The 22,716-nt window shown below is 46.8% G+C and overlaps 1 protein-coding gene across 2 annotated transcripts in view; it reads left to right on the top strand.

Moving 5' to 3' along the window:
* C2CD3 (C2 domain containing 3 centriole elongation regulator) overlaps window positions 1-22,716 on the top strand; it is a 69,288-nt gene that overhangs the window by 20,171 nt on the left and 26,401 nt on the right. For both annotated transcript variants that reach the window (XM_074159311.1, XM_074159321.1), the window contains 11 exons: window positions 1,466-1,617; window positions 3,514-3,757; window positions 4,128-4,311; window positions 6,558-6,738; window positions 7,959-8,131; window positions 9,052-9,172; window positions 10,702-10,970; window positions 12,496-12,585; window positions 13,461-14,072; window positions 15,769-16,086; window positions 21,536-21,674. In XM_074159311.1, coding sequence (XP_074015412.1) covers window positions 1,466-1,617; window positions 3,514-3,757; window positions 4,128-4,311; window positions 6,558-6,738; window positions 7,959-8,131; window positions 9,052-9,172; window positions 10,702-10,970; window positions 12,496-12,585; window positions 13,461-14,072; window positions 15,769-16,086; window positions 21,536-21,674 — 2,483 coding nt within the window. The remainder of the gene's footprint in view (window positions 1-1,465; window positions 1,618-3,513; window positions 3,758-4,127; window positions 4,312-6,557; window positions 6,739-7,958; window positions 8,132-9,051; window positions 9,173-10,701; window positions 10,971-12,495; window positions 12,586-13,460; window positions 14,073-15,768; window positions 16,087-21,535; window positions 21,675-22,716) is intronic.

Raw genomic sequence — 22,716 nt, 5'->3', positions numbered from 1 at the left:
GTTTGTTCCATCGCTCACTGAATTTCACTGAATTTTTAGAGTTGGAAGGGACCATAGAGATCATCTAGTCCAACTCCCCTGCCGAAGCAGGATTGCCCAGAGCATGTCAGAGCATGTTACTCAGGACTGCATCCAGGCGGGTCTTGAAAATCTCCAGAGAAGGGGACTCCACACCCTCCCTGGGCAGCCTGTTCCAGGGCTCTGGCACCCTCACCGGAAAGAGGTTTCTTCTCATATTTGAGTGGAACCTCCTATGTTCCAGCTTGTGCCCGTTGCCCCTTATCCTCTCACTGGCAACCACCGAAAAGAGTCTGGCTCCCTCCTCCTTCAACCCACCCTTGAGATACTTCTAAGCATTGATAAGGTCTCCCCTCAGCCTTCTCTTCTCCAGGCTAAAGAGTCCCAGCTCTCTCAGCCTTTCCTCATAAGGGAGATGCTCCAATCCTTGAATCATCCTCATTGCCCTTCGCTGGACTCTTTCCAGTAGTTTCCTATCCCTCTTGAACTGGGGAGCCCAGAACTGGACACAGTATTCCAGTTGTGGCCTCACCAGTGCAGAGTAGAGGGGGAGAATGACTTCCCTCGACCTACTGGCCACACTCTTCCCTAGGCAGCCCAGGATTCCATTGGCCTTCCTGGCCACAAGAGCACACTGCTTGCTCATTGTCATTTTGCTGTCTACCAGGACCCCCAGATCTTTCTCTTCAGAACTTGACTCCAGCAGGTCCACAGTCTTTTGTGCTCAGTCTTCTTTTTCTTCTCAATGGATATATGAGAGCCGGAGAGGGACTCTTTGTCAGGAGATGTAGTGACAGGACAAGGGGTAATGGTTTTAAATTGGAAGAGGGGAGATTGAGATGAGATATTAGGAGGAAATTCTTTCCTGTGAGGGTGGTGAAGCACTGGAAGAGGTTGCCCAGGGAAGCTGTGGCTGCCCCATCCCTGGAAGTGTTTAAGGCCAGGCTGGATGGGGCTTTGAGCAACCTGCTCTAGTGGAGGTGTCCCTGCCCATGGCAGGGGGGTTGGAACTCCATGATCTTTAAGGTCCCTTCCAACTCTAACCATTCTATGATTCTATATCAGCACAGAAGCGTGAGTTACTGTCCTGATGTGGGCCAGAGCCTTCCCCTGGAAAACAGCATCATTTCAGGCATTTTAATGATGTCATGAGTTCTTAATTTTTTTATAGACATCTTTCTTTGGAAATGTCAGGATGCTCCAATGCATTTTTTTTTTTTTAGCTTTTAAGAATACCTAGTGATTTGTGAGACTCCCTAGTCTTCAGCTGAAAGAGAGAGATGTAAAAACGTAGCAAAAGACATCCAAAACAGTTGTCTGAAATGATTTATCTGTTGTTTAGTAAACAGGCGTTTAAAGATAAAAGCAGTGTTTTTTAAGATAGCGTATGATAGCAAATAGCCCCACAGTGTATTCTCTCTCCTAATTCTGCATTGAACTCTTCCAGGTGATGCCTTTTTCATTGACTTCCAGACACTTGGAAAGGCTGAAGAACAACGTCATGATTATCGAGGCGTGGAACAAGACGGGAAGCCCTGGCTGTGACAGGCTGCTGGGATTGGTGAAACTTCCTCTGCATCAGTTTTACATCTCCTTCAAGTAAACACCTTTCTTCCATATTTTATTGGGTTGGGAAATGGCCTAACTGATGAGATAGAAGGGAAGGGTGGTGTCTGGGGTTTGCGTGAGAGGGTTCTTAATTATATTTCATAGCAAAAAGCATTTTTTGTCCTGCCAGGTTTCCTCTGGCACTTTCCTACACTGAGCAGTATGTGCGTAACTCACACTGTCCTCAAACAGAAATACAAGGTTGGGTGGAGAATGGCTGGAGAGGAACCCTGAGGAGAAGGACTTGGGGGTGTTGGTGGGTGAGAAGCTCAACATGAGCCGGCAATGTGCGCTGGTGGCCCAGAAAGACCCCGCATCCTGGGCTGCATCCCCAGCAGCGTGGCCAGCAGGGCAAGGGGGGGATTCTGCCCCACTGCTCCTCTCTGGGGAGACCTCCACCAGTGCTGCCTCCAGCTCTGGGGCCACCAACATCAGAAGGACATGGAGCTGTTGGAGAGGGACCAGAGGAGGCCATGGAGATGCTGGAAGGGCTGGAGCCCCTCTGCTGTGAGGACAGGCTGAGAGAGTTGGGGGGGTTCAGCCTGGAGAAGAGAAGGCTCCGGGGAGACCTTGGAGCCCCTTCCAGTCCCTAAAGGGGGGGGCTCCAGGAAAGCTGGGGAGGGACTCTTGATCGGGGAGGGGAGCCATAGGAGGAGGGGGAAGGGTTTGACACTGAAAGAGGGGAGATGGAGATGAGATGTGGGGAAGAACTTCTTTGCTGTGAGGGTGGTGAGAGCCTGGCCCAGGTTGCCCAGAGAAGCTGTGGCTGCCCCATCCCTGGAGAGGTTCAAGGCCAGGTTGGATGGGGCTTGGAGCAACCTGGTCTGGTGGGAGGTGTCCCTGCCCATGGCAGGGGGTTGGAACTGGATGGTCTTTAAGGTCCCTTCCAACCTGAACCATTCTATGATTTTATACAAGTGGGCAGAGAGAAATAGAGACATTATACTGCTTGAGGTTTGGAACCAATTTAATTTGTGGTCCTATGAGGGAGTAAAGCATAAGAAATCAAAGTTACTGCACAGGAAAACGACGTGTGGCTTTCCATTGGTGATTTTCCAAGATTGTGACTGATGGAGTGATTTCGTTCCTGATTTCACTCTGTGTAGATCCCATTGCTGGGGATAATGCTTGTGGTATCAAAAAGGTCTCTGAATAATTCCTGTTTTAAATCTCGTCTGACCTGGTGGGTCTCTCCAGAGCTCTTTGTTCTTTTTGGTTCAATGTTTTGGCTTCTTGTTCAGTCACCTAATATACCTGCTTAAAACAATTTAAATTAATGGAAAACAGAAAAGATTCTTTTTAATGCAAAGGATTAATCCCTTTTATTTTGGTCTGACTAGTGATAGGTGGAAATCGGATGGTGCTGGAGCTGACTGGCCCCAACTTTGTTAATTATTAGTGTGTCATTTGTGTAATTGTTTCAGAAATCCACTGGAGTTTACTTGTATTCAGTGTATTATTAGTTTTAACATTTCTCCTGGAGACTGTCCCTGTTCCTTCTTTTCTTCCTGCCCTACTCCGTCCCCAAAGGCAAATAACTGCCTCATAAAAGTATAATAGGGCTAGAGTATATTAATAGGAGTCTCGCTCCAGTTCGTCACCGCGCTCACGGGTCTCTGGGCTTAGAGCTAAGGCTGTGTTAGTTTTTGGAAAGCTGTGCTTTGTCATCGCTGAAAATAATAGCCTTTTCTGCAGCTCGTGGGGCTGTGCTTTGTGAAGACAAATGTCATTGAGGCAAATTTTGGAGGAATGGAGATAGATTGGTTTCTGACCGTGTTGAAAGTCCCATCTGAAATAAGCTTTGTGTGATCGTGTTCGTATTCAAATGGCTCCTTCTCATGCTGGGGCTTTTTTTGTTTGTTTTTCTTTTGTTTTAATCTGTTCTAGAGATCCAAAGATTTCCCACCTGCTTCTTCAAGCTCAGTACCCGGTGGTTGCTGTGGACAGCTTTATGCCTGTGGTAGATGTTTTTACCGGCAGCAGAAGTGGAAACCTGAGGGTCATTCTGGCGATGGGGTCGGCAGATCAAATAATGGCGCTGCAAAGGCTGAAAAATCAAGAAGGAATGGCTCCTCCTGTCACACAGCGCCCTTCCCACTCCCTGGACCCTCCTCCTGCAAAGCCCACAGCGGTATTTTTCAGTAAATTCCCATTTTTGTTCTTAGGGACACGTGAAAAGCATTTTACCCGTGGGTTCACTAACAGACCGGTGATCCCCAATCTCTTTTGATCCTGTAGCCAATTTTGTTAAAAATGATCACATTCTTTGCAGAATTATATTCTTTGTACTTTTTTCTTACCCACTTTCCCTCATCAGTCTTGGTATTACTGCCTTTTTTACTGCCCTGCAGCAGGCTTTTGATGTTTCTGTGAACTTCAAGGAGAAAATAGCAGGTAGTGGTTCTGAGCCCCCAGTCTCAGGCTTCTCAGAATCTCATGTTCCCAATCCTCAGACTCCTAAAGAGTCGTCCTTTCCATGTGGATTTTCTTTGTTTTATTAGGACTTTGACCAAGAAGGGGAAGACCTGATGGAGCACGTGTTTGAGATCCACGTGGAGAGCGTGAAAGGACTCACTCCCTTACAGTCCACCGTCTGGGGAGAGGCTGACTGCTACGTGCAGTACCATTTCCCAGTTCAAGAGACTGGTTCTGGGGCGCTGCAAGGAACCGAATTGCATGAGGACGGTAAGGTTTTTTTTTTACGATATATCCTTATTTAGAGCATTGCTTTATTTAAATATTGCCTAGTAATGTTCTCACTGCTTAAATAAAAGGGTTTATATTCTCTGAGCTTCCGCAATGCAACCAGTGCTTCCTTTCCTCAGACCCACATACAACTGAGGCAGAGGACAAAGTTCCCAGAAAAAAAAAGACATCTAGTTCTACATCTTTTCTCACGGTCCCTTTTTGTTAACAATCCTAGAGGGCTTCACCAACTTGAACACTTCCAGATTCACTGGGAGTACTAAGATTGTATTAGGGCCACAGAGATGCTGGGAGGGCTGGAGCCCCTCTGCTGTGAGGACAGGCTGAGAGAGTTGAGGGGGTTCAGCCTGGAGAAGAGAAGGCACCTTTGAGCCCCTTCCAGTCCCTCAAGGGGGGGGCTCCAGGAAAGCTGGGGAGGGACTCTTGATGAGGGAGGGGAGCCATAGGAGGAGGGGGAAGGGTTTGACACTGAAAGAGGGGAGATGGAGATGAGATGTGGGGAAGAACTTCTCTGCTGTGAGGGTGGTGAGACCCTGGCCCAGGTTGCCCCGAGAAGCTGTGGCTGCCCCATCCCTGGAGGGGTTGAAGGCCAGGTTGGAGGGGGCTTTGAGCAACCTGGTCTGGTGGGAGGTGGGGTTGGACCTGGATGATCTTTAAGGTCCCTTCCAACCTAAACCATTCTATGATTCTATGACTGTACACAGTTAAATTCAATGAAGGCTTTATATACCTTCCGCCTGCTCTAGTGGAGGTGTCCCTGTCCATGGCCAGAGGGTTGGAACTTGATGATCTTTAAGGTCCCTTCTAACTCTAACCATTCTATAATTCTATACACAAGCCTTTCAAGATGCTCGTTTTCATGGTTACACCAAGAGAAGACTCACCTGTTTTAGATCATTAGGATTATTGAGGAGTATTTAAGTATTTGCAGTTGTAGAAAAGGACTTTGTGTTGATCTTGAATGCTTTGAATCACTAATGTGTGTTCTGTAGCAACTCCAGCCACATCTAACAGTGGTTTTCAGCCTGTAGTAGTGGCAGTAATTTCATGGGAATGCGTGAAATTAAGTCCAGATGGAGAGCAGTGACAAGTGGTGTCCCTCAAGGGTCCGTGCTGGGACCAGTACTGTTTAACATTTTTATCAAAGACATAGACAGAGGGATTGAGAGCACCATCAGCAAGTTTGCAGATGACACCAAGCTGTGTGGTGTTGTCGATACACCAGAGGGATGGGATGTCGTTCAGAGGGACCTGGACAGGCTGGAGAGGTGGGCCCAGTTGAACCTCATGAGGTTCAACAAAAGCAAGTGCAGGATTCTGCACCTGGGAAGAAACAATCCTCAGTATAAATCCAGCCTGGGGGATGACGTATTAGAAAGCAGCCCTGAGGAAAGGGACTTGGGGGTGCTGATGGACGAGAAGCTGGACATGAGCAGGCAATGTGCTCTCGCAGCCCAGAAGGCCAATCACATCCTGGGCTGCATCAAAAGAAGTGTTGCCAGCAGATCCAGAGAGGGGATTCTGCCACTTTACTCTGGTGAGACCTCACCTGGAGTACTGTGTGCAGGTCTGGAGCCCTCAATATAGAAAGGACATGGACCTGATGGAGCGGGTCCAGAGGAGGGCCACCAAAATGATCAGAGGGTTGGAGCACCTCTGCTATGAGGACAGTATGAGGGAGCTGGGGTTGTTCAGCCTGGAGAAAAGGAGGCTCCGGGGAGACCTCATAGAGGCCTTCCAGTACCTGAGGGGGGCTACAGGAAGGCTGGGGAGGGTCTGTTTCCAAAGGCCTGCAGTGACAGGACGAGGGGCAATGGTTTTAAGTTGCAGAAGGGGAGATTTAGATTGGATATTAGGAAAAAGTTCTTTATCATGCGGGTGGTGGAACACTGGAAGAGGTTGCCCAGGGAGGTGGTTGAGGCCCCTTCCCTTGAGATATTCAAGGTGAAGCTCGACGAGGCCCTGGGCAACCTGGTCTAGTTGGGGGTGTCCCTGCTGACTGCGGGGAGGTCGGACTAGATGACCTTTGGAGGTCCCTTCTGGCCTGGACCAATCTATGAATCTATGAATTGCTTGTAAAAGATTTGGGAAGTGAAACTCGGAAGAACAAGCCTTTTGGCAGGAGACTTATTGTCCACGGGTCCTGCCTCCTGAAGGATGGCAAATAAAAAAAGGTTAAAACCCCCAAATGCAACCGTTTTTAACCAACTCTGCTTGACTTGTAGGCATCCAATTAAAGCCGTTTCGCACAGCAACCACTTTGTGCGTCCCCGATCCCATCTTTAACGATGAGCATCATCATTCGTTGTTGGTTCCTACTGATGTCCCAGTCCAGAGGCTCCTGGTCGGTGCATTTACGGCACCGGGAGCGGCTGGGGGAGGAATCCCGTTTGAAGTCTGGTGCAGGTACAGAATAACATCCTGTTCTTTGTAGATGTCACGGCAATAGTGATCGAGACATATCCGGTGTTGAAAAATCTCTGGCTGTGGGATGGATATTTAATAATAAGTGAATAAATGGTGAGCTCATCAACATTTGGTGATGAATATCTGCATTTAAGACATAGGAGTCTTTTTTCCCCTCCAGGAGTGCTGATTACTCTTTTCTTTTTACAACTTCACTAGAAAGTCTGTGCTCTTACTTTGCTTTCTTCCACTTTGTTATCCGCATAGTGATCTAAAAGCAGTGTTTAAACCCTTGGCGCATCTAAATTTTTACTTAATAGCACCCTGGCAATATAATTTCCTTATTTTGTGGGTTTTTTTTTTTCCCTAATACAAGTCACCGAGTATAAGAGAATATATTACAAAATGTTTGTAAGTTTGAATTGTAGTTTCTTTGGCAACTGACAGTAATTACTAATAACGGAAAGCAGAGACTGTGAAGACAGGTAGCTTTAGAAAAGCATAGTTATAATAATTATAATGTCTCCATTCTGTAGTAAACAAACCAAGCTATTTTAAATTTGTAAGTTTGCATGAGCATTGCTACATGCTGGATGTGTTTTCATTAATGTTGGTAATTAATTGTTAGTACCTGGCATTTCAAAAATGTGCTTTAGCTCTGTTTCCTGAGCACGATTGGACTCCGATTTCATCTTGCCCTGACTGATCACTGGTAGCGGCTGGTAAATTTAGGCTGTTTGGGGTGAAAAGAGCCAATTATCAAGCCGGAAGAATTCTCTAAACATCCTCTTGCCAGTTGGCAATATTTGAAATGGAAAAAACTTACCAACAGATCCCTGTAATTTACACTCAGAAAATGATACCATAAATCTGTTCTGCAAGTAGCAGTTTTATTTATTAATGGCAGTTGAGAGCGGAGAATATTTGGTGCTGGATCCTTTTCTTGTTTTCCTTGAGGATGCCGATTTTTTATAGTTTCTTGCTGTATTTGGTGCATTATCTACTTGAGCACTTACTGGGTTTTTTTTTCTTTGTGAATTTTTTTTCTTAGTGAATTTTTCAATTCACTACTTGAGTTCATCCCTTAGCTGTCAGGGGACTAACAAGTGTTCGAAGACACGCAAATTAAAATTGACTTACCTACAGTCTTGGGAGAAATAATGATCCTTTTGTCATCATCAAAACAACGTGATTGATGCTGCTTCTTGGTTTCTCACCAGGTATTATTACCCAAATGTCAGAGACCAGATGGTTGCCAAAGGGACCCTGCCTTTGTCCCGGCTGTGTGCCATGGTGACTATGCAGCATCGTGAAGAAATAGGGATACAGACTTTTAACCTTCCCTTGGTCCCCAGGACTGATTCCTCAGAGGAATTTCATCTGCGGTCTTCAGGTAAGGAAGGCTTGTGCGTTTTCACTCTATATTTAAAAACGGAAAATCTGTGTATTTGCTGCCAGGGGAAATAAAAATATGTATTTGTGTCGGCAGCTGGTACCAGCCCTGGGTGTTCTTCCTCCCAGCTTTCGCTATCACCACACCTAGTGAAAAATAAGTGATTAAACACAAACAACTCTCAAACTCCTGACAAGTTTTAAAAAGCCCTCCGTCTGTATTGAACTGCTTCGTTGCCACATAAGCCGCAGTCTGTAATTAAGCTTCCCGAGTCGGGCAGGGAACGGGAGATCTGAAGGAGGGCTGTTTATGGTACGTGGTGTGGGCAGAGCCATCTTTCTTTTCTGCTGTGGTTCTTTCAGATAATACAAATGTCAGCTCTGGGAGGGCGACGGAGGGAAATCTGAGGCAGTTTCTTGGAAAAATTGGCCATAAAGAAAGCTGGGGCGGGAGAGGGAGTTGAGTATCCTTCAATTATTTTATAATAGGTTGGCCACGCGCAGCAGCAGAATATCTGTCTCTTTGAAGATTTTGTCACTGCAGTGCTATAAAAAAGATGTCTTGAAATACTGCAGGAGGATATTTTAAAAGTATTACAATGAACGCACACATGAGGGCGCGGGTGGGTTAAGGAGCCTCCCCTGGTTTCACTTTGCCATAAATTTGCCAACAGGAAGGAGCCATTAAAAGCATCTGATCTGTAGGTCAGGTTGCAGGATGTAATCCTTAAATTTCCCCCTATCAAGCCATAACGTCTGTCTGAAATAGAGCATTTTGCACCATCCCAATGGATTTCATATGGATTTATTTTTTGCGTTAGTAGAGTAAGCTTTGTTTTAAGAGATATAACTGTGTTGATTATATTGGATATAACTGTATAAAGAAGCTGACCATTCCTTTCTTTCTTTCATTTAATCCAGGCTTGCTTGATGTGAGCGTGAGATACCAACGATCCATGAAAACAGCAGCCGGGATAACTGCTCAAGCTGTTTCTCTTTCCGTACAAATACACAGAGCAGCTGGTTTGCAAGCGGCGGCCAGGTAAACCCTAATTCAAAAAGGAGGGTTTTTCTCTTAGAATAGCTTTATCTGGAGGCAGAAAGCTGAGACATTGGATTAGAACAAATTGTAACTGGCCAACTTTCCGTCTGCAGAGACCGAGATTCAAACCGGGTCCTGATAAGAAGTGAAAACAACTTTACAAGAACATCAGTGGTTATTTTTGTCCTTTAAGCTGCAGTACAGTGTGATAGCATTCGTTCTGCAGAGAGCTAGAGACTGTAAGGGCACATTTTTCTATATTTCCACATTTTTCTACATGAAAGGCAGATATAAAATGGTACCTATTTGGGGAATTGGCTCTTGGTGTTACTGATGCTATTTAAAAACTAGCTGAGATTTGTTTTCTTGAATTTCACTGTGGAAACATCAATAAATTAACTAGTAAATGAAACGTGTTCCTTTTCACCCAAAGACTACTGCTCTAAGTGCGTGGTATCACCTGAACTTAGTTCCAATATGTGATGGAAGGGGGCAGGAACCTCCTCCAGGGGGGTTGGAACTCAATGATCTTTAAGGTCCCTTCCAACTCTAACCATTCTATGATTCTATGATTTTCAAGAATTAAGATAGAAGGGGCTAGAAGAGGAGGAGCCGATTCCATGACAGAAGGATGGCTCCTGTCATTCCAGAGTGCTGCTCACTGACCCTTTCTCAGTGTTGCTGAGCTCCTGATCCATCTTATATTCAAGTAGACTCTGTAAGATGAGGATCACTCCTGTATGGTGCTTGGAGAAGTTAAGAAGGTGGAATGACCTCACACTCCTCACACAATCATAGAATTGTGTAGATTGGAAGGGACCTTTCAGATTATCGAGTCCAACCATCAACCCAACACTGACAAACCCACCACTGACTCATGTCCCTCAGCACCACGTCTGCCCGGCTTTTAAATCCCTCCAGGGATGGGGACTCCACCACTGCCCTGGGCAGCCTCTTCCAAGGCTTGACAATCCTTTCGGGGAAGGAATTTTTCCTAATCTCCATCCTAAACCTCCTCTGGCGCAACTTGAGGCCGTTTCCTCTTGTTCTATTGCCTGTTCCTTGGGAGAAGAGACTTTCAGGTGTAGGGTCTAAGTAATCTGTTTTACTAGTAAATAATTCCATCTGCTGATTTCACCTCCTTTTGCTTGTCAGTACTAATCTGTAAAAATAATTTGGCTTGGCCTTTTGCTTCCTTCTAGAGCAAGGTTCTCTGGGAAGTTATCCTCCAGTTTTTTCTACAGTGGGGGATGGTTTTAAAAGCGCTCAGTACTTTCTCAGCCACTTTGGTCTCAGATCCTGACAATGATACGAGCACAGTATTCCTAGTATGTTCGGATGAAAAAAAAAATGGTGAAAAATAATACGCAGCCGGAACCCACATCTGTTTTGATTTACAGCATTCACTGTTTTGTCCAATCTTTTCACCACGAAGACTTGAAACCACTGCTTTAATTGTGTTGATTCCTGGATTCCTTGTACATTATATTAATTCTCTGTCTTCTTTTCTTTTTTCATGCTGAATGAAGGGCTGTGGCACAAAAGAACCCTTCGGTCCGGTACTACGCAGGTGTGGGAGTTAACGCTTACGTCTCTGTGCATCTCTCCTTCCTGCCCGAGGCAGAGAGACGCAACACGCGAGCCGTGGCTCGTACTTTCTGCCCTGAGTTCCAGCACCACCTTGAGTTTCCTTGTAACCTCGTCATCCAGAAAAGCAGCGGAGAAGCCTCTTCTCTGGCGGAACTCTTACAGTCTGCCAATATCATCTTCTCTATCTACCATCAGAGCACCAAGTCAGGTAAGGACGAGCGATGGCGATGACCGAATGCTGTTGCAGAATGATCCAGTCCCCTTAATTTTTAGTTTAGAAGAGAGAATATTCTTTGCAATCCCTAATAGATGTAATTACCTAAACTGTCTTCAAAGAAGGCTTTGGGAGATACTGTTCTCCTTGTGCAAAGAATTAAGGTTTCTAAGAGTCCAGATGATCAAGGTCACCTTTTAAATGAAAAGCTAATGCAATTAATAGTAATAGTGCTTGACTCTTGGAGCACCCTGCCTTTGTATGTGCGTGCCTTATTCACAGAAACACAGAATGATATGGGGTTGGACAGGACCTCTGGAGATCTTCTAGTCCAACCCCCATTGCCTCCACTTCATCAACGAGGTAATGGATGTTCAGTGAAGTGATTCCTTAAAATCCTCCAATGATCCTGTGACAGACAGGCAGGATTCTTTTACAGCGTAACAACATGTTACTAGTAATCTAGTAACCTAGACCAGGTTGCTCAAAGCTTCATCCAGCCTGACCTTGAAGACCTCCAGGGATGGGGCAGCCACAGCTTCTCTGGGCAACCTGGGCCAGGCTCTCACCACCCTCACAGCAAAGAATTTCTTCCCCAGATCTCATCTAAATCTCCTTTCTTCCAGTTTGATGCCATTACACCTTATCATATCACTCTACCCCCTGATCAAGAGTCCCTCCCCAGCTTTCCCATAAGATGCCATTCCCTAAACATGACTCCTGGAGGAGAAAAGTCATGAGTGGCACGTTGTTAGAGTCACTGAACACAGGCTGTGAGAGTTGGGGGGATTCAGCCTGGAGAAGAGAAGGCTCCGGGGAGACCTTCGAGCACCTTCCAGTCCCTCAAGGGAGGGGCTCCAGGAAAGCTGGGGAGGGACTCTTGATGAGGGAGGGGAGCCACAGGAGGAGGGGGAAGGGTTTGACACTGAAAGAGGGGAGATTGAGCTGAGATGTGGGGAAGAACTTCTCTGCTGTGAGGGTGGTGAGAGCCTGGCCCAGGTTGCCCAGAGAAGCTGTGGCTGCCCCATCCCTGGAGGGGTTCAAGGCCAGGTTGGAGGGGGCTTGGAGCAACCTGGTCTGGTGGGAGGTGTCCCTGCCCATGGCAGGGGGTTGGAACTGGATGGTCTTTAAGGTCCCTTCCAACCTGAGCTATTCTATGATTCTATGAACTGACCACGAGGTCCCCACTGGTTATTTACTGTTCGTCTATGGAAATATCCCCTAAAAGTTTCCCCAAATTCAGTGGTGGTGGAGCAGGTATCCTGCAGTGGGTGTGCACTGGAAATGCCTACACATATGTTTTGTTCACACCCTGTTTCTCACAGATTTTGGCCTGGTACATACTGGGCCCTTTGTTTTGGCTTTGTCCCTTTTTTGTGGGTTAGAAGTGTTTTCAGTAGGACAGCTCAGCTGTTTGCTCTTGAGGCAATACAGCTTTCTTTCAAAGGAGGCACCGTCTGAATGGTTTTTAAACCTTGTTTTCTAATTCATTGTCTTTGCAAAATGATTTATTTTCCAGCCGCTGAGACATTGGCAGCTCGGGCATCAAGAGATTATCTTCTTGGGACAGTCAAAATTCCAACCAGAGACCTGCTGAGAAGAAGATCAGGTAATACAGCAGCCTTAAACTGCTGACGTTGTGAGTAAATGCTACAGTAATTGCTTAAAACAATTTTCACTCCCTTTTGGGGGGATTTTATTTTGATTTTTTTTTTTTTTTAGACCAAAGTTGCACATGCCTTTATTAAAAATCCTGTATTAGAAAACTCATTTAAGGATTGTTGTTTGAAGGTCAGTTTTGAGGGTGCAGGATGCGTAGTTGCTGAATGAATATTAACCTCCTTAGTATTTTATTCAGTGCCATTTATTTTCTACTTTAAGATGGAAAGTCCAACGGTTGTAGTGTTCAGTGGAGGATTTATGATTGCTTTTGAGACGTCAAAGCTGGAAACAAAGTCTATAATAGGTTAGAAAACAGTTGCATTAACTTTTTCTAAGCTAAATGTAAAATATCTCTCCTCTATCTAGAGTTCGTTTGTGATGATAATGTCTTGGAATAATAAATTTTTCAATATCATCTTGGTTATTTCTGCTTTAATCTCAGTATAGTGCTAGTTTTCTCCAATATGAAGTTTTGGGTTTATTTTTAATGGGAAGAGAAGAGAAGGAAAAAAAAATAGAATGCCTGATTTTATAATTGGAGATTGAAGGGATATAGTTTTGTCATAAAATGAGCGTCGTTAAAGAAACGGAAAGTAAAATGCCTTTGGGATCACAACTACTGGTGAGGTTTTCTGAGCTCTAACAATTTGCTGCTTTTTCAGGTTAAAAATCATTTGACAAATTCCAAACTTTCACAAGAAATAAACACTTTGAGTCCTGGCCCTTGACTAATGACCAGAGAGCGGAAAATTCTTTACCGATGTTTTTAAAAGGTAGGATAAGTCTAATTATGACCTTTTTTTTTTTTTTTTGCTCCTGAAGGTATTACAGGCTGGTACCCGGTTACCCTGCCTGAAGATTTAATGCCTTCGTGCTGCACAAACGTCATGCAGGCCATCGTGGGAGGACTGGAACTTTCTGTCACCTTTGCTCATCAGGAGGACAGAGAACGTGTTCTGGAGGCCGCTAAGCTCTTGGGTTGGAACAGCCAGGAAGACAGCTTGGATGAGAGCGACGAATGGGAGCAAAATGCCGATCCGGTGATCGTGACCATCTCAACTCCAAGAGTGTGGCTGCCAGCGCACTGTGTGCTGCTCGCAGGCCAGACCCACCTCAATAAAAGCACTTATTGCTACCTCAGGTATAAGCTTTATAACCAGGAAGCCACGTGGACTTTGCTTCGGAGGCCCAAATTGAGTGACGACACCAAGAACGTTACGGTGAACTTTAAGAAAGCAAACAAGGTGGCTCTGAGAAGGAGCCAAGGACTTCTTTGGTTCTTCAGAGAGGAGAAACTAGAAATCCAGGTGTGGTGGGCGTACGGTAAAGAAAATGATGTGGAAAGGCCGCTTGATACAGATCGTCTTATTGGCTCTGCCTACATGGACCTCACAGCATTAGCAGAGGGGTCAAGGACAACGCTAAGTGTTAGTGGTGAGTTCCTAAAGAACATCATTGTGTTTCTTTCCTCTTTATCGATATTTTAGTTGGGTTACTTCTCTAATGACTTTAAGCAAAGTATTTACAGCTTAGTTTTGTCCTGTGTGCAACACGCACTCAACTCCTCCTTTCGCTGAAGATAAACAAGGTTAAAACTCTCTGAAATCAAAACTTAGCAAGTTCAAATGGGTGAAAAATTGGGTGATGATCAGTGACGGGGAGAGCAATTGGCATGTGTGGGTTGATGAAGAATATTTCTTCAGAATTACAGTTTGGGCATCGCGATAGAGTGAGAAACAGTAAGAATAACGTCTCTCCGGGAGGCTGAGTGCCTGCGGTCAGAGCACAAGACTAAGAACTGAGAAGGTTGTGGAAACTTCTCCTCTATTCGGTTATTTACGCTGTATCCATCAGCCACTAGCTGTGTGGACATGTCATTGGCTCTTCTTTTGAAGAAACAAGAGTTAAAGCAAATTTTTTATGCTATATACATATGTATTCTCCATATATGTCTATAAAATTATGCAGAGGCATTATTTCCAGGGCTCTCAGTGAGTTTATGTGCTTTAAAATAGTTATCTGAGCTGCCAGTGAAGGTGTACGCAATTTATAGAATCACAGAATGATATGGGGTTGGAAGAGACCTCTGGAGATCATCCAGTCCAACCCCCCACCAAAGCAGGTCCACCCAGAGCAGGTTGCACAGGAATGTCTCCAGAGAAGGAGACTCCACCACCTCTCTGGGCAGCCTCTTCCAGGGCTCTGCCACCCGCAAAGTGAAGAAGTTTCTCCTCATGTTGAGATGGAACTTCTTATGTTCAAGTTTGTGCCCGTTCCCTCTTGTCCTGTCACTGGGCACCACTGAAAAAAGCCTGGCCCCATCCTCCTGACACCCACCTTTTAAGTATTTATAGGCATTGATCACATCCCCCCTCGGCCTTCTCTTCTCCAGACTAAAAAGCCCCAAGTCCCCTCAACCTTTCCTCCTCAGAGAGATGTTCTAGGCCCCTCATCATGTTTGTGGTCCTCTGCTGTCCCCTCTCCAGAAGTTCCCTGTCCTTTTTGAACTGGGGAGCCCAGAACTGGTCCCGGTGCTCCAGCTGTGGCCTCCCCAGGGCAGGGCAGAGCAGAGGGGGAGGATGACCTCCCTCCACCTGCTGGCCACACTCTTCCTGATGCCCCCCAGGATGCCATTGGCCTTCTTGGCCACAAGGGCACATTTTTGGCTCATGGTCATCCTGTTGTCCCCCAGGACTCCCAGGTCTTTTTCCTCAGAGCTGCTCTCCAGCAGGTCAACCTCTAAGCTGTCCTGGTCCCTGAGGTTATTCCTCCCCATTGTGCAGCGCCCTGCACTTGCCCTTGTTGAACTTCATGAGGTTCCTCTCCACGCACCTCTTCAGCCTGTCCAGGTCTTGCTGGATGGTGGCACAGCCTTCTGGTGTGTCAGCCACCGCTCCCAGTTTTGTGTCATCAAAACTTTGGGGGATTGTTCACCTGTTTTTAACCTTTACAAGCTGCTACTTCTACCCACGAGCTGGGTGATACCTTGTATAGAAATTACATTGAAAATCAAAATTAATTCTTCTGGTCCGATGGGAGGTTGTTACTGTCATGAACTGGACCAGCCATTTTCTGAGATCCTGGTTTTTCTTCGGCTTGTTTAGCTGGTTGTTTGTGATTTCTCTTGCAGGGGTTTATCCGTTGTTCAGGTCCAACGCCGCAGACCTGGCAGGAGCTGCTGTACGTGTTCACGTCGTCCTTTCTTCCACTCCCGCTGCTCTGCCCGGCGAAATTCCCTGTGCTGAGGAGTACAGCAACAGCGAAGATGAAGGCACCGAGAAAACCCCTGACCTGAGCCAAGAGGTCTCTGAAAATCAGAGTCAGAAACTGGGTGTCGTAAGTTCAGAAATCACCGATGGCAAACCACAAGAAGACGGCCTGATGTTTCTGGAAAACACGGTTGCTGTCAATATCCTTGTGGAAAGAGCAATGCATCTAAGTTTAAAAGGTAACATCATCGTCACCACCCTTTTTTTCCCCTTCTTTCTTTTTTTTTCCTGGGATCTGTTCAAATCAGGTGCCGCACAGAGCGATTTAAATTCTACAGATTATGCCAGCACAGTGAATGGATGTGAGGACAAGAGGTAACGGGCACAAACTGGAACTTAAGAAGTTCCATCTCAACATGAGGAGGAACTTCTTTCCTGTGAGGGTGGCAGAGCCCTGGAAGAGGCTGCCCAGAGAGGTGGGGGAGTCTCCTTCTCTGGAGACATTCCAAACCCGCCTGGACTCGTTCCTGTGCAACCTGCCTGGGTGGACCTGCTTTGGCAGGGGGGTTGGACTAGATGATCTCCAGAGGTCCCTTCCAACCCTACATCATTCTGTCATGGGTTTTAAGTTGGCTTCGTAGTGTTGCAACCCCAAGAGCTTTGCGTCATCGTATAAGCACGGGAGAAGCAGGAGGTTAAACTCTTCAGCCTCTCTATTAATAAAATCCGAAATATAAATAATACAATGCCAGCTGAATTCTGAAGTTAAGCGTTATCCGAGTCACTTAACCCCAAGACGCTCATATCTCAAAGACTCCTGGAAATTTGCATTTTTAGCATATAATCAATTTGTAAAGCTGGTTTATTCGTGCTATCTGGAGGCTGCCAGGCACGGCGACGAGGAAGGGCGATGGAAGGGCAGAGCAGTCTGAGCTCACCCAGGCTTGACACCTTCCTTCCCGCTCTCCGGAGCAGGAATTACAGCTTGGTGGCTGAGAGACGCCAAAGAATTGGTCTTTTCTTTTAAATTTATGCTAAATCTATTAAGATTTCACTGAATTTCACTGAATTTTTTTTAGAGTTGGAAGGGACCATATAGATCATCTAGTGCAACTCCCCTGCTGAAGCAGGATTGCTTAGAGAATGCTACTCAGGACTGCATCCAGGCGGGTCTTGAAAATCTCCAAAGAAGGGGACTCCACACCCTCCCTGGGCAGCCTGTTCCAGGGCTCTGGCACCCTCACCGTGAAGAAATTCTTCCTCATATTCGAGTGGAACCTCCTATGTTCCAACTTGTGCCCGTTGCCCCTCGTCCTCTCACTGGCAACCACTGAAAAGAGTCTGGCTCCCTCCTCCTTCAACCCACCCTTCAGATACTTATAGGCATTAATAAGGTCTCCCCTCAGCCTTCTCTTCTCCAGGCTAAAGAGTCCCAGCTCTCTCAGCCTTTCCTCATAAGGGAGATGCTCCAATCCCTTAATCATCTTTGTTGCCCTACACTGGACTCTTTCCAGTAGTTCCCTGTCCCTCTTGAATTGGGGAGCCCAGAACTGGACGCAGTATTCCAGTTGTGGCCTCACCAGTGCAGAGTAGAGGGGGAGAATGACTTCCCTCGACCTACTGGCCACACTCTTCCCTATGCAGCCCAGGATTCCGTTGGCCTTCCTGGCCAGAAGAGCACACTGCTTGCTCATTGTCATTTTGCTGTCTACCAGGACTCCCAGATCTTTCTCTTCGGAGCTTGGCTCCAGCAGGTCCACGCCTAACCTGTATTGGTGCCTGACATTCTTCTTGCCCAGGTGTAGCACCTTACACTTTTCCCTGTTGAACCTCATGAGGTTCTTCCTTGCCCAGCTCTCCAGCCTGTCCAGGTCTCTCTGGATGGCAGCACGGCCCTCCGGGGTGTCAGCCACCCCACCCAACTTGGTATCATCAGCAAACTTGCTGAGGATACACTCTGTCCCCTCATCCAGGTCACTGATGAATATGTTGAACAGGGGATATTCCCTCCTAGAAGGTGATGTTTGGTTCTTCATGTGCAGCGATGTAACGCACTTGGTGAATTTGCAGGGTTTTGGAGTCTTTTGTTATTCCCTCGAGTTGCAAATTAATCTCTTGGTTAAAGATGAGTTAAGCCCTTTAAGATACATCAGGTGCTCTACCTTGGGCACCTCTAGCACTGCATGACTTGATCACTTTGTGTTTGCTCAGCGCTTGGAGTGATCCAATCTTGTTTGGGCCATTGCGCGCTGCCAAAATACAAACAGGAATAAGGAACTGACCTGAGGTGAGTTCACTGGCAACGTCTCTGTGAAGATCAGTTCTTTCACAGTCCAGGTGCTATGCCAGAGAGGAGCACTGAGGGTTTTATTGCATGATAACACAACTAAAAGAGGCAAATAGAAACCATGATTTAACTGTGATTCTGATACATACTGTGTCCCACAGACGGCTTTTTTATAATCACAGAATCACAGGATGGCAGGGGTCAGAAGGGACCTCTGGAGATCATCCAGTCCAACCCCCTGCCAGAGCAGGGTCACCCAGAGCAGGTTGGACAGGAACGCGTCCAGGTGGGGTTTGAATGTCTCCAGAGAAGGAGACTCCCCCACCTCTCTGGGCAGCCTCTTCCAGGGCTCTGCCACCCTCACAGGAAAGAAGTTTTTCCTCATGCTCAGATGGAATTTTCTGTGTTCCAGTTTGTGCCCGTTGCCCCTTGTCCTGTCACTGGACACCACTGAAAAGAGTCTGGCCCCATCCTCTTACCACCCACTCTTTAAGTGGAATCACAGAATTGTTGAGATTCGAAGGGACCTTTAAGATCATGGAGTCCAACCATCAACCCAACACTGACAAAACCACCACTAAACCATGTCCCTCAGCACCACCTCTGCCCGGCTTTTGAATACCTTTGGGGACTGGTGACTCCACTACTTCCCTGGGCAGCCTTTTCCAAGGCTTGATATCCCTTTCGGTGAAGAAATTTTTCCTAATATCAATCCTAAACCTCCTCTGGCGCAACTTGAGGCCGTTCATAGCCTTTGGAAACCTCATACAACATTGTTTGCTGCTGCAAAGTTTCTGATGGGATAAAGGAGGTTTCTTTTGATGGTGTACACCATTGCAATATTTCCATCTTCAAACAAATTATCATTTTAGGGGATCATCATTTTGATTCATTGTGGCCAGCAAGGTCTTGGAGAAGTCCAAAGCTGAGTCCTTGGAAAGCAGAAAGGAGGAAACGATCTGTAATAACTGAGCGATAGTTGGTTGCAAATTCTGCTCTTGTTTCCCCTTGGCTAAATCCATTTCTCCAGCAGATTTTGCCAGCTACAAATTCACCATCAGAACAGCTCTGTAAGCAGTAAAGTAACTTTTTACTACAGCTTGACAAGCCGTGATACGCCGCAGCAAATTAATCTTGCTAATATGAACCTGACTCAAAGGATCCAAACCTGGAGGAAGGGTCACATGCAGAAGGGAAGAGGCCCTGGGCATCTCTCCTCCTTTTTGGGCTATAATTCAGTGCAATTGTATAATTTCTACAGCTTTCATTCACCAATCTCTAATCCATACTATCCAGCAGCATCCAGGGAACATCTACCTCCGCCCCGTGACCTTGCGTTCCTCTGATGATAAACTCTCTGCCTCTAAGTGCAAACATACCCAATTAACTCAGACTAGTTAATTCATTATCTGTTTTCTCACAAACCTTTTCCCAGGTTATTCCAGGATGAATGAGGGAGAAAATGCTTATGGTTCCCTGAACTATGTTTACCCAAGGAGGCTTGTAAGGGTTTCGCTGGTGCATTGCAGGTTGAATGCCGTCCTTGTTGCTGGGCTTGGCAATCACAAAGATCCAGTAGATTAAAAATGGTATTTCCTGAAGCTACTTAAAAACTCTTGAAGGTACTTAAAACCAATTTCAGCCAAGCCTACCTGCTGCCCCACGGACTGCTGCTCCCTGGACATGAAGGCAATTGATTTTTCCCTCCCTAACGCTGATATCATAGAATCATAGACCTTTAAGATCATCAAGTCCAACCATCAACCCAACTCTGATAAAAACCCATCACTAACCCATGTCTCTAAGCTCTATGTCAACCCGTCCTTTAAATACCTCCAGGGATGGTGCCTCAACCGCTTCCCTGGGCAGCCCATTCCAGGGCTTAATGACCCTTTCCGTGTAAACATTTTTCCTAATATCCAACCTGAACCTCCCCTGGCACAACTTGAGGCCGTTTCCTCTTGTCCCATGGCCTGTTCCTTGGGAGAAGAGACCGACCCCCCTTGGCTACACCCTCCTTTCAGGGAGTTGGAGAGAGCGAGAAGGTCTCCCCTCAGCCTCCTTTTCTCCAGGCTGAGCATCCCCAGCTCCCTCAGCCGCTCCTCACAAGACTTGTGCTCCAGACCCCTCACCAGCTCCGGTGCCCTTCTCTGGACACGCTCCGGCCCCTCAATGATGTTTGGCCAAATTATTAAAGCCTTGTCTACACTAAACTTTCTTCCCTCAAATTCCCCGCTGGTGCAATTGCAGGGCTGGCAGGAGCACACGTCCATTTAATAGTGACTGGAATTTGACTTTCCATGTGCTCTATCCCTGCTCAAAGCATGTACCATGGGAAAATACATGGAAAGTTTATTAATCCTCGGGTATCGTTAACACCGACTGTGCGTTTTCTTACTCGGTCAACACAAGTGAGCTTCCCCTCAGCAATCCAGCTGTTAAATCAAGCTGCCTTTGGTAAAGCTGGATATTGTCTATATTTTCTAGCTGGGATTGCCAAACTCCGTGGTTCATGGAGGGTAGCTCAAGCACTAGAATAATGTCCTCAACCTGTTTATTATTCCTAGCTTTGCCTCTGATTTCTCAGATGATCTTGGGCAAACGTTTTTTTTCTGTTTCTCCTTTGAATATTCCAGTTTCTGCTCTGAAAAAGGTTCGTGTAATTTTTGCTGCCATTGTAAATGCAAAGTATTTTCAGCTCTACCAATCAAAAGGAGCATTTTCTAGATGGAGGATTTATTTAGTAATTATCTGGTTTCGATTGCTAAACTGCCTTTAGACTTTTTATTATTATTATTATTATTATATTTATTATTATTATTACCTCGAGTACTGTGTCCAGTTTTGGGCCCCCTACCACAAAAAAGACATCGAGGTGCTGGAGCGTGTCCAGAGAAGGGCACCGGAGCTGGTGAGGGGTCTGGAGCACAAGTCTTGTGAGGAGAGGCTGAGGGAGCTGGGGTTATTCAGCCTGGAGAAAAGGAGGCTGAGGGGAGACCTTCTCGCTCTCTCCAACTCCCTGAAAGGAGGGTGTAGCCAGGGGGGGTCGGTCTCTTCTCCCAAGGAACAGGCGACAGGACTAGAGGAAACGGCCTCAAGTTGTGCCAGGGGAGGTTCAGGCTGGATATTAGGAAAATTTTTTCCCCTGAAAGGGTTATCAGACATTGGAATGGGCTGCCCAGGGAGGTGGTTGAGGCACCATCCCTGGAAGTGTTCAAAAGACGTGGTTGACGTGGTGCTGGGAGACATGGTTTAGTGATGGTGTTGCATTTTGTTGTTTTGTGGGTGTTTATTTTTGTCGGTTAGGTTGATGGTTGGACAAGATGATCTTGAAGGTCCCTTCCAACCTAGAAGATTCTGTGATTAATAACAAAACTGTATTTAATTCCGTATAATTTTAGGGAGTCCACTGACCGAACGTGAAGTGACAGCGCCCAGTAGCTGTGTATCGTTTGCTGTCGCTGGTGCGGATGCTCCAATAACCACTTCAGTTATAGAAAATACGGACTCACCCATTTGGGATTTTCAACAACAGGCAAGGTAAGCGCCGTGGCCTCGCATCTGACAGCCAGGCCAGGTGTGAAAAGCACATATCCATTTGGGGGGGGGGGTGGTGGTGTGTTTTTCTACTTACCAGGCCTGTACTATCAGCTAAAAATGCTTGTTTCCATCTTTTACGATCACCACGTGCTCATATCTACCTGGACTTACGCAAAGCGTTTGACACTGTCCCATGTGACATCCTGGTATCTAAATAGGAGAGACACGGATCTGAGGGGTGGACCACCCGGTGGATCAGGAGCTGGCTGGATGGCCGCACTCAAAGAGTCGTGGTCAACGGCTCGATGTCCAAGTGGAAGCCAGTGAGGAGTGGTGTTCCTCAGGGGTCGGTACTGGGACCAGTGCTGTTTAACATCTTTGTCAGGGACAGGGACAGTGGGATAGAGTGCACCCTCACCAAGTTTGCTGGCAACACCAAGCTGTGTGGCGCAGTCAATGCACTGGAGGGAAGGGAAGCCATCCAGAGGGACCTGGACAGGCTGGACAGGTGGGCCTATGTGAACCTCATGAAGTTCAACCAGGCCAAGTGCAAGGTCCCACACCTGGGTCATGGCAATCCCAGGCACAACTCCAGGTTGGGCAGAGAGTGGCTGGAGAGCAGCCCTGAGGAGAAGGACTTGGGGGTGTTGGTGGATGAGAAGCTCAACATGAGCCGACAATGTGCACACTGGCGGCCCAGAAGGACCCCCCGGATCCTGGGCTGCATCCCCAGCAGCGTGGCCAGCAGGGCGAGGGGGGGACTCTGCCCCTCTGCTCCAGCTCTGGGGAGACACCCCTTAGTGCTGCCTCCAGCTCTGGGGCCTCATCACAGGAGAGACATGGAGCTGTTGGAGCGGGGCCAGAGGAGGCCACGGAGATGCTGGGAGGGCTGGAGCCCCTCTGCTGGGAGGACAGGCTGAGAGAGTTGGGGGGGTTCAGCCTGGAGAAGAGAAGGCTCTGGGGAGACCTTGGAGCCCCTTCCAGTCCCTAAAGCGGGGGGCTCCAGGAAAGCTGGGGAGGGACTCTTGATCAGGGAGGGGAG

The sequence above is a fragment of the Numenius arquata genome, chromosome 1, assembly GCF_964106895.1.
Source record: "Numenius arquata chromosome 1, bNumArq3.hap1.1, whole genome shotgun sequence".
NCBI lineage: Eukaryota > Metazoa > Chordata > Aves > Charadriiformes > Scolopacidae > Numenius > Numenius arquata.
Note: the sequence above shows the minus strand (reverse complement) of the source record. Positions and strands in the feature narration are given on the sequence as shown.